Below are 15993 nucleotides of genomic sequence, written 5' to 3'. Positions count from 1 at the left end.
TCGTATTTCAAAGAGTTCGCATATATCTATAGTAACATAGTAACGAGGAAATATATTTTTGATTGTTTGTTTGTTTGGACAATGAAGGCTCGGAAATTATTAAACCGATCTGAAAAATTCTTTCACTGTAACATAGGCAATATTTTACGAAGAAATTTTGTAAATCCGCTGGAAAACGACTAGTACCTGTATAATAATTATGACGTTACGAATATTTTGTTAAATTTATCTTTTCTATAACATTTTCCTCCTAATTTGCATAAACAAGTAGCAATAGCTCTTTAACACTTACACAAATATCCAAAACACGCATTGAAAACACACCGCCCACTGGAGTCCACTTAAGATTTAATATACAATAAAGTAATATCCTAAAGGTATAAGTAAATACCATCAAAAAAGGGTCCTCCCTAAATTAGGGTAAATTTCTTAGCTCAAGATGGGATGCTGCAAATATTTCCTTATTTCGCATGTCTCATTAAGTGGAGGGCCGGCACGAAATGAAGAGCGAAATGCTGTATTAGGACCTCGTTGTATAGAAAGATAAGCTATATGAAAGCTATAGAAGATATGATTTGGATATCACGATTTACCGTTCGGTTTTTTTACGCGCGACACATTTTAATTGACAGAAAATTTATCGCGCGGTTTCACGTGTCAGCATTTGAATCGGTAGTTGTCAATTGTTTGCTGTCAAAATCCAGTGTTCGGAAAAACCGAGCGAAAAATCCTCTAGTGTAAGCTCTGTAAGATGGACTTAATTATATTATGGATTTTGCAAGACTTTACAGTAACATTTTACGTATCGGAATAACATACCAAAGAGCTACTTTTTACCCAGATACGGAAGCTAGTGCATGACAAAAGTACCTTTAAGTATATTATTATCTAAATCAAATCTAGAATATAGCTCCTTCAGGGTAACAGCTAGTTTTCCTAACATGACACAAGGAAATACGATCTTTATGAAGAAAACGTCACTCACTAAGAGATTCATATGACCATCCACGCGAAAATGTACTTTATAACCATTGACACTTATGACATTATGTTTATTATAATCCAAGTAAACTTGTGTGCTTTGTATATTAAGGGACTTTAAAGAACAGTGATTATAAGGTTCATTTTCCCATGATCTGGCCTATATCCGTGTTATTTCACACTCTTGATGCGTCGTGTCGACGCTCGACTACAAACGGTTGTCTTATGTTATGAATGACTGTCTCCGTTCAAAATGGCGGCAAGGCCAATGAGACTCGGTTATTATAATTACTCTTGAATTCTCTCATTTCTCATCTGTGTTTTTTAATGTTTAATTTTATACTGAGCTGTCTTGAAGGTATTGTTGAAGTGTGTCTGTGTTTTTTCGTTGGTCCATTTATTTTGCGTTTACGAACTATTGTTGTAATAGGCTTGAAATAAAGCTAGAATACACTACATACCTATAAATAAAGTATTTTGCATATCAATATTGAAATTATCAGTTTTACAACCAGACAGCAACTTCAATGTTTATACCGACATTTTAGAGGTGAAAAAATAACCCCGTATGTCAGTCTGTCCTCGCGATTTCACGCGAGAACTAAACTACTTAACCGACTAAAATTAAGGGCGCAAAATAACAGACTGCTTTTTATCCGGATGCGAGAAGTCATTCTCTCAGGACGCCGGTAGAACGGGGGGGACAGCTAGTATTATATACGAGAGTATTATATAGTTGAGCCTTGAGTTTGATTCAACCAGATGACCATAAGAACTTCAATAAAAAAACTTATGGACAATAAATACTATAATCTCGCAATCTCTCGCTAGTTACTCCTGCTACAAACAGAACAATAGCTAAATACAATAGACCACAATACTCGTAACTAATAAAATAAAGGAAATATCAGTCAGTAGCAGTTGGCACGACATGTGTATGATGTCACGGGTTTGGTTTATGACCGACGGCCGGACGGTTTATATGGCTGTATGTATTGCGAGTTGCGGGTCATTCAAATTGTTGTTTGTATTGTTGTAATGTTTTGTAAGAGGAATTTCGGTAACGAAGGGCAATTTTGACGAAGATGACAAGTTTACTCATACCGTATCTCATTTCTCACGGGTATAAATTCTCTCAGACTGACTGATAAGGTACTTTCCTGTGACTAGCTCTATCCCGCGATTTCATCCATATCCCAAGGAAACATCGTATAAAATTACCCTATAGTGTCCCTCCATAAATGGACTGTTTACACAGAAATAATTCTTGAAATAGGACCAGTGGTTACTAAGTTTAGCTCCTTAATATTCGTATTATTTATTTGCAATTTCATGTTATTTATTTCCTTAAACCAAAGACACGCTGCGGCTTGACAATAGCTACTAATCATAGATTCCGGACTAGCGTAGGCGTCTACCAGACTATCAAATATTCCAAAAGACAAGTATATACAAAAAGATCCATATATCACTTCTCACTAGTGTGATAGAATTGGGAGATCATTTAAGACTTTAGGACAGTTACTCTACGACCAAGAGTTTTATGATATTTTATTCTACTAAATATTATAATAATTAAAGACACGTGTTTACAGAAGATTCCTTAATATTTAAAGATCGTTTGGCACTATAAGTATGTTGGCATAACAAATACAATTTTATTATATTAGGTAGTAAAACGTAAATCTTATGTAGGAAGACCCAATTCTGGGTTAAGCTCGCCGTTGTACATAACTGTCTGTATCCCGTATGTATTTATTGTTTAGTATGTGCAATAAAGAATAAGAATAAGAATAAGGAAGACTAGAACACGTATTTTGTATCAAAATGATTTATTAGGTATGTTAATTAGTTTGTTTTTCTCATATTCAAACTTATAATAGCCAAGTTCCACTGAACAAACATAGCCCTCTTCTGGAGGATTGAGCGTTAATCGCAACGCTTGTTCAATGCGGGTTAGTGATTTCATACTTTATAGTCCAGGTTTCCCCGAAATATTTCCTTCACATTGAATCAGTCACTGGTGTCCAAGATATACATGGAAAGAACATACAATCTTAGAAATGTTGCATTGGTATTTGCCTAAACTGGAATCGAACCCACACATACTTTGAGAGGTTGGTTGTTCAGTCACCATGACTTACATACGTTATAGCCGTACGTTGATATATTGAAATATATTTTTGAACGTATATTATAAGGCTGGATTATAAATAGAAGCCGCAACTGTCGCTCAAATTCCTATCTAAGCTTGTTTATTGTCGGCCAACCTGGGTGGCACGCATGCCAAAAATATATTTCTTGAGAGCAATCAAATATATGAGGTACATCTATACCTACTAATATTATACGTTGAAGAGTTTGTTAGAATATGATTATGTCATTTCGATAGTCGATGGATAGTGCATTTATCGAGGAAAGGTACAAGCTACTTTTAATCCAGGTGCGCAGAGTATTTCTTACAGGATGTAGTTAGAACCGCTCGTGAAAGCTAGTGAACGAATAAACGTTTTTCAATAGAAAGCATTTTTTTATCAATCATCAAAAATCATTTTTGCCAGTTTCCCAATAATTTAGGTGTTTATTTTCAGTCTAACCAGATGCACTAAATCCTTAATCAAATTAGCGTTTCAAATGAAACGATTACATACCTGTCGTATATTACGCGATAAAATATATCTTGCAGTGAATTCCAAGGTTTAAATTGCGTCCCTTCTGGCTGGCACTTAATTTGCTAATTTAATAGACGAACGATTTTACTTTAAATATCCTTTGCTTTACTTGAAAATTATGATTTATTGCGCAAAAGGATTTTAAATGTTAATGCTATTAATATTATTCAATAAAATATTATTATAACTTCATAAATATTCCGAAAATAACGCAAATACAACATGGTTTGTGTTTATCAGATTTAATCCTTACAATATGAATACAAAACAACCCTATGTCTGTCTATAAGTCTGTCATGCTCTTACTTATAACTAATAATTACTTGGAACCGTTTAAATAAAAAGAAAACTTATTCATCCTTGTCCCCATTATATTTGTTAAACCAAAACAACATACAATAATTTTATTTACCCAAAAAAAAAAAAAACTAATCAGAATCACACACACTTCAACCATATAAACACTCGTATTTTATATACATATGTAAATACTATATTTTATAATATTAATACTATTTTTTCATCTCTTTCCAGGTATAAGTGAGTAGTGCAAGTGAGTTAGTGATGAGTGCCAAGTGAGTGTGTCAGTGAGTGATGGAGGCTACTCCGCTGCCGCTGGAGGTGGACGAGGAGGGCCGTCCTCCGCAGGGCTCCTCCACTGGAAGTGGTTCATCTTCTGGGACTGGATACTATGCTCATAAGAACGGTAAGTTATGAGATAATTGCCTATATTCACATTTCAGTAATGGAATGGACAATGGGTATAATGGCCCAAGTGTTGTAGCATATTGAACTAGGTATAAATAAATCATAATTCCTATATGAGTTAGTTAGAGGAGTAAAATAAAAATAAATAGGCAAATGGTGTTTGAAAATCGCTGTGCAACTGTCTCATCTATTTCGTATAGGCATATCATCTTATGTTTAGATGGCATTAATTAGATATGCCTCCAACAGCCATATCTAGTTACACAAACAAATATTTTATATACTTAAGTAAATACAAGCTGACATACATATTAATCGTTTTAATATTTGATAAGTTTACCTAAGAGTTAAGTTCTAAGAAAATCAAAACTAACAAGTCTACGCTGTACAATCCAACGTTTGTGACAAAAATCTTGACCTGAAAACCGTGTCGACAATCGTCAAATCTAACCAAAACCGTGAAGTTTGGTAAAACTCATAAAATATAAGCAAATCTGATAACACGTTGCGTCTTAGATAACTTAACCAACAAGAAGCGCCTTCCTCTCTGCCAAAGGTATAATTTTGTTTCTCATACTCGTATGTGTCATTACCATCATCAGCCTTTTTTATCGTCCCTCTGCTGGGCGCAGGCCTCCTCTGACACAGAGAAGGATTGAGCATTAATCACCACGCTTGCTCAATGCGGGTTGGTGACTTCAGACTTTTGATAGTCCAGGTTTCCTCGAGATTGTCTTTCACCTATAATCAGTCACACACAGGACTTTTTAACGCGCGGAAAAACCTAGCGTAAAATCAACCACTGCGTAAGCGCTGTAAATTGTAATTGTACTTTATCGCATAAGCTTTATGTCTGTTTCGGTTGGTTTAATGTTCTAAGCTTACCGTAGGCTTTGACATAATTTACCTACAGCTAAAATTAGCCGTTCGGTCTGTCATTAAGCTAGTTTTCAAGTTCTAGTAAAGAAAATTTCGTAATTATTGCTATTAAGGTGTAATCATACTTGGCTTTCTGGTAATGATATTTGTAATCATGCTTATGTTACGCCTGAAATGGTAACTAGCGTATATAAGCCTGCGGCATCACCTCCAATCAGTATAATAATTCCTTCGTCCTTTAAATTATTTTCTTTCGTGGTTCTGTAGATATAGTCCTCATCATCTACAGAGCCTTTTTGCCAACTGTGTTGGGGTTGGCTTCCAGTCTAACTGGATGCGGCTGAATACCGGTGTTTTAGTAGATATAGCTCTAAAGATGACTTATATACAGATATTATCGTAGTAAATAATTTGTGCCTACTTATAAAGTCTTGATTGTACCTATACCCAACATTAGCTAATTTAATTTATACCACCGTGGCGTTACTTAAATAGTCTCTAAGCACATTTAAAACATTATGGGCCTTACTACAAAAACTTTAAACCCTGTTTTACACTTGTCTAATAAAATTTTGGCTGCAAAATGAACCATATGTCAACGTCATAATTTGTCATTTTTTTAGACAAGGCATAAACTGACGTTTAAAAGTTTTTGTGGTAAGACGGTAAGTTGTTACGTTTTAACTTTTTAACTTTCTTTTTCTGGTGAACAATTTATTATTTGACTCAATCTACAACATTGTTATGTATAAAAACTATACACACCTACCATCTAATATGTAATAAATTATAACTGGTTTTCCCTGAAAGAAATTGATAGATAAACTGTTGACTGCTAATAGACTGATAGAATTACATTCACTCGTTTTTTTCTCAAAAAATATTTCAAAAAGGCCCACTCAGGCACTGCACAATTCCGAACAGTAGTTGATATGTGCAAAAACTTTCATATCCAGACTACCATATCGTATACGGACAGGTATCAGGCACTAAAAAAAATATACGTTTCAATAAGTTCTATGCGTAACCCTAAAATGAAACAATATTATAAAGTACTTATTTAACCCTTCGCTGTACCTACACACTCACACACTCGTACGAATAAAACATAATGACATTATGATGGTTATTGATTCACAGACTGTAAGGTTATGTACATATGTTTGTGCACAGATTTTTATCAATAATATGACGTCATGAGTTATATTCTGTTAAAGCGCGATTTATATTCTGTGGCAAGATTCCATCAGTTTGTGGCACTGTGACGCACACAAATGTTTTTTTAGTCTACTAAATCTAGCAAAAAAGATCCTGACGAATTGAGATGCTCCCCCTTTTTGGGAAGATTATTAAAAAATCTAAGGAAAATGCTGGGCAGATGGCTCGCTCTACCAAACAGTAACATATTGTTTGCTTACATACAAAAAAAAATCTGCGAATTTTAACATGTGTGCGCGAAGACACATGCTAGCAAGCAAGTTACTTATTATTTGTTCACAAACAAATGTGTGTGAAAAAATCACATACCATAATCAGAGTAAAAAACACATACTCACTTAAGACTAGAAAATAAATTATATTAACTCCAGTATGTATTCCTAAGAATTTCACTTTCAAATTCTGCCTTTTCTTTCATAAAATTGCTCACAAAATTCTTCAAATGAATAACTAAATGGCTCTAACCTCTAATTGATATAAATTTAACAAAGAGATCAATGTACTGTGATCTCAACACCTGGTCTTAATGGCTTTTAGATCTACGCAAAGTGTTTTTGAAGAATAAGTAGGTATCTAGGTAGGTCATATTTTGAGAAGTCTGCCTGTCTCCAGCGGTTTTCAAACACAAAAGTTTTTAGGTCAAATCGTGGAGAACAAAAGCTTTTTTTTAACAACGTCAAAAATCATGAAATGGCCCCTCCCGCTGTGGGTTAGCAGCGGTGAGGGAGTGTCAGACTCTTACTGACAAAACACCGTCGTGTTCCGTCGTAGGCCTTTTATGTACCAGGGACGCGGTAACTCTTTCGAACAATCCCGCAGCCCCGGAATCCTTCGATACTTCATTGGATATTTGCTTCAGTAAAATTACTAAGTACTTTTAATGATTTTCAAACGTAACGACATAACTCTGATTTACATCGAAATAATATGGTTATAACATCGTTTTAAACATTGAATTACCACAAGATACGTTTTCATTGGTTATCGCTAACAACCTCGTATGTCAGAGCGAGAAATGGCCGATAAAAATCGGAAAATTCCCGACAATACTGGTTTTCTCTGATTTATTTTTATTGTCTTGAGATACTTGTTGAAATGTTACAAAAGATTATTTCTACCAACCCTTTAATTTTAGTGCTTATTTCTAAAGAGATAAGGTTGAAATTAGAACAAAAGTAGGACTGAGTTTTCATATCTAGAAGTAATCTCGTTAATTTTTAAGTTATTGCTTTAAAACCACTTATTTTGTTTTTTTTTTTTGTGAAAGGTAACTTTTTGTAAGTGAAACATTAATTCAACACATCGTTATTTTGTATTTTGTAACTAGTCGTTTTCCCGCAGTTTTACTCGCGTCCCTTGAGAATTACCTACTGCCCGTACCGGGATAAAATATAGCCTATGTTACTCGGGAAGAGTGTAGCTTTCCAATAGTGAAATATTTTTTAGAATCAATTGAGTAGTTTTAGAATCATCGAAAAACAAACAAATGTTTCCTGTTTAGATACATATTAGTATGGATATAATTTTATATTACCGCATCTACGTCTGCTATCATCTATCTATGGCAAAAACCAATGCCATAAAACGCCCTGTCTCATTGAACGACTGTTATGTCTATAGCAATTGAAGTAAAAAACGTTTATTGGTATAAAGGACCTTTCATCGCCAAAACGCTCATTCGATTCACATAAGGCCCAGTGCCCATTGATGGTACGGTACGTCACGGTAATTTTTATGGGACGAGTATAAATAGAACTCTATGATATTATATGTATATTTGTTTGTTCGCCTAAACTCGCTCATCTCACTGACTACTGGTCTGATTTGAAAAAATATTTCCGTGTTAGATAGCAGTGTTTTGGACAAAGGCTATGGGTAACTATTTTTTTACCAGTTGCACTAGACTAGTTCCCACGGGCGGGACGTAGGTAAAATTTACAATGTACGGTACGGAAGGTTATTGTTTTCGCACAAACAACCGTTAACATTGAATTTTCAACTTTTTCACTCAATACAATATTTTTATTTGTAGCCTAAAAATACCGCGCCGCCCCGTCAATGGGCGCCCGGCCTAACTGGTAATAACTCTACTATATTGCCTCTTCAATTCTTTTGTTTTTTTTCACAGTAAGTCACTAAGCATGATAATAAAATTCATGTTTTGTCATCGTAAAACATAGTGATTGCCTTGTTTTATCGAATAATGTCTTCATAGTAGACTTACAACGAATAAAAACGGAGTGAATTCTATTTAGATTAGTGTCAATTAAAACGGGTCGTTGGAAATATTTTTCAAATCTTTTAAGATATGGATTTAGAAAGACTGATATATGTTTATATTTTTTTAACTGGTCCACTTAGTAATATATTATGTGCCTACCTGTTTCTTTTTAAATAAGGTGAGTGGTTGAGGTGTTTAAATATATCTACTGCCAAGCTTTCATCGGAATTTTGTCTTTTTTGTGCGATGGGAAATCATCAAAGATATATGGTTTTATTTGTGGGTTCATTGGAATGTCAGACTCTTAATGGTCTTCTGAAGATCTCTCTGGCTGAATAGCTTATAGCTTTTCTCCATAGATACGTTACCTAATACTGAAATATTTTTTCAAATCGGTTCAGCAGTCCTCGACATTAGCGCGTTCGTATAGAGATTCAGTAGCATCATAATTCACGATAAAAACGCCATAATTATAAAACAAATATCCAATTAATAGTTAGCAAACATGATACACTTGTATTCACTATTAAAGTACCCCCCACCACTAACCACTACTAACTGTATATAGGCCAATCATAGCCCTTTGATCATTTGCATAGCAACTGTGAGTGGCGATAGACGTCCTATTGAGAAGTTTTTTAAAATTAATATTGGTCATTAACTTTATTATAGTAGTTACTTCCGTTGATAAAAATCTTTTACGAAGATTTTTATTTACTGTGATGGGTAAATAATGTTGTCTAGTGGTTATTAAGATTGGATTGGCTTAGTTTAGTAAAACTGGATTATACTTAAAGTGGTTACTTTATACTTTTTGCTTTAATTTAATTTGAACTATTACAAGATTACCTATGGAAAATATAAACTATTTATTGAACGAGTTGTCCCACGGTGGGCGCCAACTTTGTTTGGTTAATCATTACTACGAATAGGTCGTGTTTATTATTAAAAAATAATAATTGAATGTGTTTTTAAACATTTAACAACTCTACAACTTTACTTTTATTCAATTGGATCCGAGAAATTCGAGTCCCACGTTGGGCGCCACTAACATCTCTTAGGAGTTACTCCATTGCGGCTTGCTAACGAACCTCAATGCATTCAATCTGGGTATACTATGACCAAGGTGGGTCACTGCATCTGATAGCCTGACTTTTGCTGTTTATAATATTGTAGTAACGGAGTATGTGTGATTTTACTTTCTTTCAAATTGTTAGTTTTTGTTTTACGGTATAAGCTGTTTTTTTACGAGAAATTATTTATTTTATAGTTCCGTTTGTTGGTGGTAACCCCATCATTTAATAGTTCCTTTGCCCTTTCGTGGTTTCAGTCGAAAGTCTCTAGAAGACCTCCTCCAAGGTTTGCTATTGCTTTCAAGAATTAAAAACCCAATTCAAGAATATCTCCAAAACAATAGTTTTGCTTTCTTTCTTATAAATATATTAATATTTACAATTATTGTCGATGATAAACTGGCTCTAGCTTACGACTGTCATAAACTTATTGCAAAGAAGATGGTTTTAACCTCACTCCAGTCGCTTCAATATAAAAATAAATCAGTATTTAAGTGGTAGGCATAAGAATGAAATATGATCATTACATAAAGTAAGCATATTAGCCTAAAAGTGGGATGATTAATGGCTGTTTCGAGAATTTATTATAAATTGTGTTCCTAACTGCTTTTGGATACCATATCATAATGTGTTCGAGTAATTTTTTATAATATCCGGAGCCTTGTATGTGTTGAAGAAAATGTATTTGGGAAAATGACGCATTATCCATACAACATTAAATTAATCAAAAACTGTTTATATGTGTGCGTATACAGGCAAAAAAGTGCCTTTCGAAGCCTTTCGACGAACAGTCTGTTATTTGAATCTGTAATATAATAAAAACAGTCAGAACATCGAAATGAAATCACTTATTTTTGTGTATGTACTTAGTTACAACCCGCTCCTGAAACTCCTTACTGCGTTTGTAGCACTAAACCGTTCTCTGTGTCCAAAGAACTTTGCTCCTAGCCGACCTTTTAAGAGACTTGCTTTGCTGAATAACTATAATTTGGGGTTGGGCAAAGAACTATTAAGTTTTAACATAATTAAACAAATTCATGGAAATAGATTGAAAAAAATCGAAACAAAAAATGGTGACGAATAAAAGTGTGAGTTTTCGCAAAATCACAAGTCGATAATATATGGATATCATTTATTTTTAAATCCAGTTCAATTCTTACACATTTGAATAGAGTTACGTTAGAGAAATTGATGATTTTCGCATTTCCTTTGTTTTGGTGAACTAATGAAAGCTTTCTATTGTAATTGTATTTTCATTTTCTCTATCCTATATTGTTATTTTGAGTCTAGATAATGCACTTGTGGTGTAGGTGTGACTGTGGACGCATCACTTAATTTAGAAATACAATGAAGACAACTTTGTCTCCTAAAAGCAATGTCTCTTTCAGTGGTAAATAAATGTTAATGTCTAGTTAGAGAGAAATGAAGTGGAATAAAAAACCAACTGCGATTCGGACTCGTGTACGGAGGGTTCCGTACCATAGCAAAAATGAGCAAAAAGATCAAGTTTAACTCTCTAACTATCACGGTTCATGATATAAAGCCTGGTGACAGACGGACGGACGGACAAAGGAGCGAAAACAATAGGGTCCCGTTTTACCCTACGGGTAAGGAACCCTAAAAACTACTATCAATAGGTATTTACCTAAACTTTCTTCTAAACAATGCTGAAAACCACATCAAAATCAGCCAAACGTGATAACCGCGCACAAACACAGGTCAAATTGAGAACGTCCATTTTTTAGAGTCGTTTAAAATGACGTCCTACAAAGCCAATTTCAATGAACTGTCAAATGAAAACCATTTATAATTGAAACGAAACCAAATTGCCCAAGATTACTTAGCAAAACAAATTGTTTTAATTAGAATTTTATTTATGAACGCGTCTGAAATTTTAAATAAATGAATAAAATAAGAATTTCACTTCGGTTCAATGGTCACGCGAGCTTGTTACGTGAACAACATAACCAGTCATTTTTCATAGTTACCGGTCGTTTCTTATAGGTACCGGTCAAGGTATGGAATTAATAGCTTTAAGTGTTCGTTCAAAATTATTGTTTCTTTTAAATTTGTGTTAGATTTCATGTTATTTTACGGTCTCTAGATTTATTTTTGACGAATGAGACGATGTGTAGTTGTGTGAAAGATATATCAGGATGTGGAAAGAATGTCACTTGTGAGATGATATCAGATAGAGGAAGACATGCTCATGCATGAGGTGGAAGAAAGAGACATACTCCGCGAGACATAAAATACACTTTTTTTGAGGAGGTCAGATAGGCAGTCGCTCCTTGTAGAATACTGGTCCTCAGCTGCATCGGGTTAAACTGGAAGCCGACCCCAACATAGTTGGGACAAGGTTAAGCAGATGATGGATAGATGGATAGCTTCGTCGTAATTAGCTGTGCAGTGAAAGACGGATATAAAAACAAGGAAAATCAATATAATAAGCTGTTAGCTTTAGTTTTTTTAGTCAAATAATGAATAAATATATAAAAAATAATGTTGACTGCTACTGAAATTGTAAACACGTGGTGTTCATAATAATATGCTGGGATACATAAAATTCTTTCAAGATTCTGAGTAAAGCAAGTGTAATCTAGTAGGTATAATAATTATAAACACCTTACAAAAATAAACTATTAAACCAATAAAAATACTATAAACGTCACAGTGTTTCAGCTACAATAAGTTTAGAATGTTATTTCGTAACAGCTGTCAGACAGAACAAGTTCACTCGGTGACTAATTAATATAATTAGTTCTGTTGGAACGTTTTCTTAGTGTTATTGTTTTAATATTTTATGATTTGTTATGTCTATTATAATATTATAAAGCTAAATAATATAAAACGCGCCAATCTTAGCAACGAATGCTCCTCTTTTATATATTTGTATCGGTATTTTAAAATCCTTTTACCATTTGCCCTCTCAAAATTGACTTTCTAGTAATGCGGATGAAACCGAGGGCAAAATTTTCAGTAATTTTGAGATAAACAAATGATACCTACAATGATGAATGAATGATTTTCCCGGTTTCAGCCTTTATGACATTTTAACGAGTCAGGATCACTTCAAGTCATAACATTCCTTCAAAACATTCAGGCTTCTCGCCCACATCAGACTTTCTGTAGGACTGATAATCGCTCCGATTTCTTGAAGGACATTCTGACAAGCATTTCCTAATCTACTTTTTGTAGGACGTTGCACTTTTGCTAACAGTGTGTTTTATTTTTCTCCTACATAAAATCCGTCACCGATTTATCGGACGTGGGTCTTACGGATATATTTATGAATACTCCCGCTACTGTTGAACTACGGTCGCGTGATTCAACACCGTTAAGTTTTCGTGTGTTAGTATGCAAAAGTGCTTGCTTGATTGATTGGCTGAACATTGAACATTGCAGTACTTAGCTAATATTATTTTTAGCTAAAACTTAGTTTATTGCTTGTGGCAAAAATCAATTTTGGTATCAATTGGGTCAATGCTAAGTTTTAAGTCACTGTTGTTCTTTAATTTGAGATAAAAGGAAGAAAGAAAACTTATTGGTTGAAATGAGCTTTAACTATACTTAACCATTTCTTCATTATCTTAACTTATCTGGCCTACCTAATATGTTCGTTGTTTGTTGTTTCTAGCCTATATATTTTCCCTCAAAAAGGGATAGAATAGATCCTACGTTTAGAATAAATCAGAATCCGGAAACAAATAAATGTATTTATACCCGAACCGTTTATAACATTATAAGGAAAGGTACATCAACGATTTTGTCACGCGCGAAAACCATCCACACGTTCGTAATTTGTAATCAAAGCGAACTTACACAAAGATGGCGGACACCCACAAACGTTAAAATAAATAAAGAACCCAACTAGACGTGAACACAGTTTATAATTCCATTCACCGTGATAAATAAACGGTAAACTTTAATCCAAAAGAATATAATTCACCAAAACAACGGAATTAATATCAAACGAGGCGCATAATACTCCACTTTGGCGCCAAAAGTTCGCCATATTGAAAATGTTGTCGTGACACAAGTAAATTAACATAAACCACTCTGATTGTATGAATATTTACAAACCGTCGATCTTACGCTTTATTATATTCAAATAAGACAAAATTTGCCTGTAATCTGCATCGTACTGCGTTCCCTAGGAGAATACTAAACGACCAAGTTACTTGACCCCTGGTTGGTTCGAAAGTTTGAGGGTTCAGAGCTCAGCTTATGTTAGACACGAAACATGCCTTTTATAGCTGTCGTTAGCATAAAATAATACGTAATGCTTTCTAATATTATTTTTACGCTACGTGTAACAAATGCGTGCTAAGAAAATGCGGTAAGCTGTTTTATTATTTTGCTCAAAATTAAAATGACTGGAATAAATTGGTACATTAGTGTAATTTCAAAATGGATTACGTTTCAAGGAGCACTTTTAAAATGTGACATGATGTATTTTCTCGTTTAGAGGGTATTAGTTCTGAAAAATTAAGACACGGCTGAATAATAAAAGTTAAAAGGCAGATGTTACTTTTTATGGAAGAATTAAGGCTATATTTGCGCAGCTATTTTGTGAAAATATTTAAAGAAAATGTGGGCTTTTATTTACTTTTTAACTTACTAAATTATTCTTTATTTTGTGTCTAATATCTGACACCTAAACTTTATTCATAAATAGGTACGGGGGTACCGAATGCTTAATGCAGTTGACAGCTGTCAATTTTTAAGGAATGATGGCATTTTAAAACCATAGATACCTTTGAAGTATATCTGTCAAAATTGATAAATAAAATGACAAATACACATAAACCCATGTATTCACAACCCACAAATACCAACATTATTTTACCAGCAACAACAATAAAACAAACACGAAAATTACTCAAACAAAATTAAATCCTAAAATAATTGGGTTTAAATATCATTCCCCTATAATTGTAGGGTTTAAAATAACTCCGATATAATGCTTAATTAGCATGCAATCAAGTGAGCAAATAAAATTATTTTGGAACGAATTAAAACGGACGTGGAATTATTTCCATCGTGAATTTGCATAATACCGGCCATCCGTGTAATGACGTAAGCGGCACGGCGCATTGTGATTGGTTATAATATTGAGCCGGCCGATGTTATGCAAGAGTTAGCCAGCTTAATTAGTTTTTGTTTTGCTATTGATTTTTAATGCAAAAATTAAGTTTATTTACTGAAAATGGGTCAATGGAATTATATTGAGTTTGCGTGAATAATGCTAATAGTATGGCTTACAAAGATCATTTTTTTATACAGTATTTAGACCAAATTATTTAAGATCAATATTTAGTAAATATGTAGGACATTATCAACAGACTTGCTTAATTGTTGCTACTTAATTGATGTTAATTGTGCTTAATTGTTGCTACCCCTCTCACTTCTTATAAAGTTCCTATACTGCTACTGATAAAACTTATTTGACTGTGACTGAAAACCTTTCCCAATATATTAACGGTAAAAAAAATATGTAAGAGTCAGGAAAAAAAATCCTTTCACAGGAACTAATCTCGCATATACAGTTAAAGTGAGAACCTCCTGTTTTGAAATCGGTTAAAGAAAACTTAACCCATAATTATATCAAAGTCATTTCCTAGGAAATATTAACTTGGATCAATAACGGCATCCATATAAATGTAATTACAGAGTACCCGCAACCAAAGTTAATTAAATCGAGAAATGAGCTTATAGGATTATTATGCAAGGACTTCGATATTAATTGCTTTCCAAGACAAAATCTTTACAAAAGCTTCAGTACTCGAAAAATTAAATTAACGTCATCTGCCTAGCCTTTTCCCAAATATGTTGAGGTCGCCTGAAAGATAAAGTAAATTCATACTTTTGCAAACACAAGCATAACTCACACTCTTTCGTGAGTTCAAACAACTATGTATAAAAAAAATAATAAAGAGAATTAAAAAAAAAATGTATACATAATTCATGTATCAGGTCTCAAAATATTAGAAAATCTATCCGTTCGTGCAACTGACGTTTTGCGTGCATACTAATCAGATGGTCAAAAGATAATAGGAAATTGCTTTAATAGTGAGTTAATAGGAAACAAGCTTTTGCCCGCGACTTCGTTCGCGTGGAATAGTGACTTCAGGCAGATTTTTGGTTTAACCAATATATGGCGCTATATGTCCGGAATAAATTGTATTTTTTTTGTAATAAAAACTATCCTATGTCCTTTCTCAAGCTCCAAACTGTGTCT

The 15993-nt window shown here is 33.8% G+C and overlaps 1 protein-coding gene across 3 annotated transcripts in view; it reads left to right on the top strand.

The window, feature by feature from the left end:
- LOC124641603 (KH domain-containing, RNA-binding, signal transduction-associated protein 2-like) overlaps positions 1-15993 on the top strand; it is a 264723-nt gene that overhangs the window by 125966 nt on the left and 122764 nt on the right. For all 3 annotated transcript variants that reach the window (XM_047179750.1, XM_047179749.1, XM_047179748.1), the window contains exon 3: positions 4195-4359. In XM_047179750.1, the coding sequence (XP_047035706.1) occupies positions 4248-4359 (112 nt within the window). In that variant the 5' untranslated portion in view covers positions 4195-4247. The remainder of the gene's footprint in view (positions 1-4194; positions 4360-15993) is intronic.

The sequence above is a fragment of the Helicoverpa zea genome, chromosome 22, assembly GCF_022581195.2.
Source record: "Helicoverpa zea isolate HzStark_Cry1AcR chromosome 22, ilHelZeax1.1, whole genome shotgun sequence".
Classification (NCBI taxonomy): domain Eukaryota; kingdom Metazoa; phylum Arthropoda; class Insecta; order Lepidoptera; family Noctuidae; genus Helicoverpa; species Helicoverpa zea.
The sequence above is the reverse complement of the archived record's forward strand: the minus strand, read 5'-3'. Positions and strand labels throughout refer to the sequence as shown.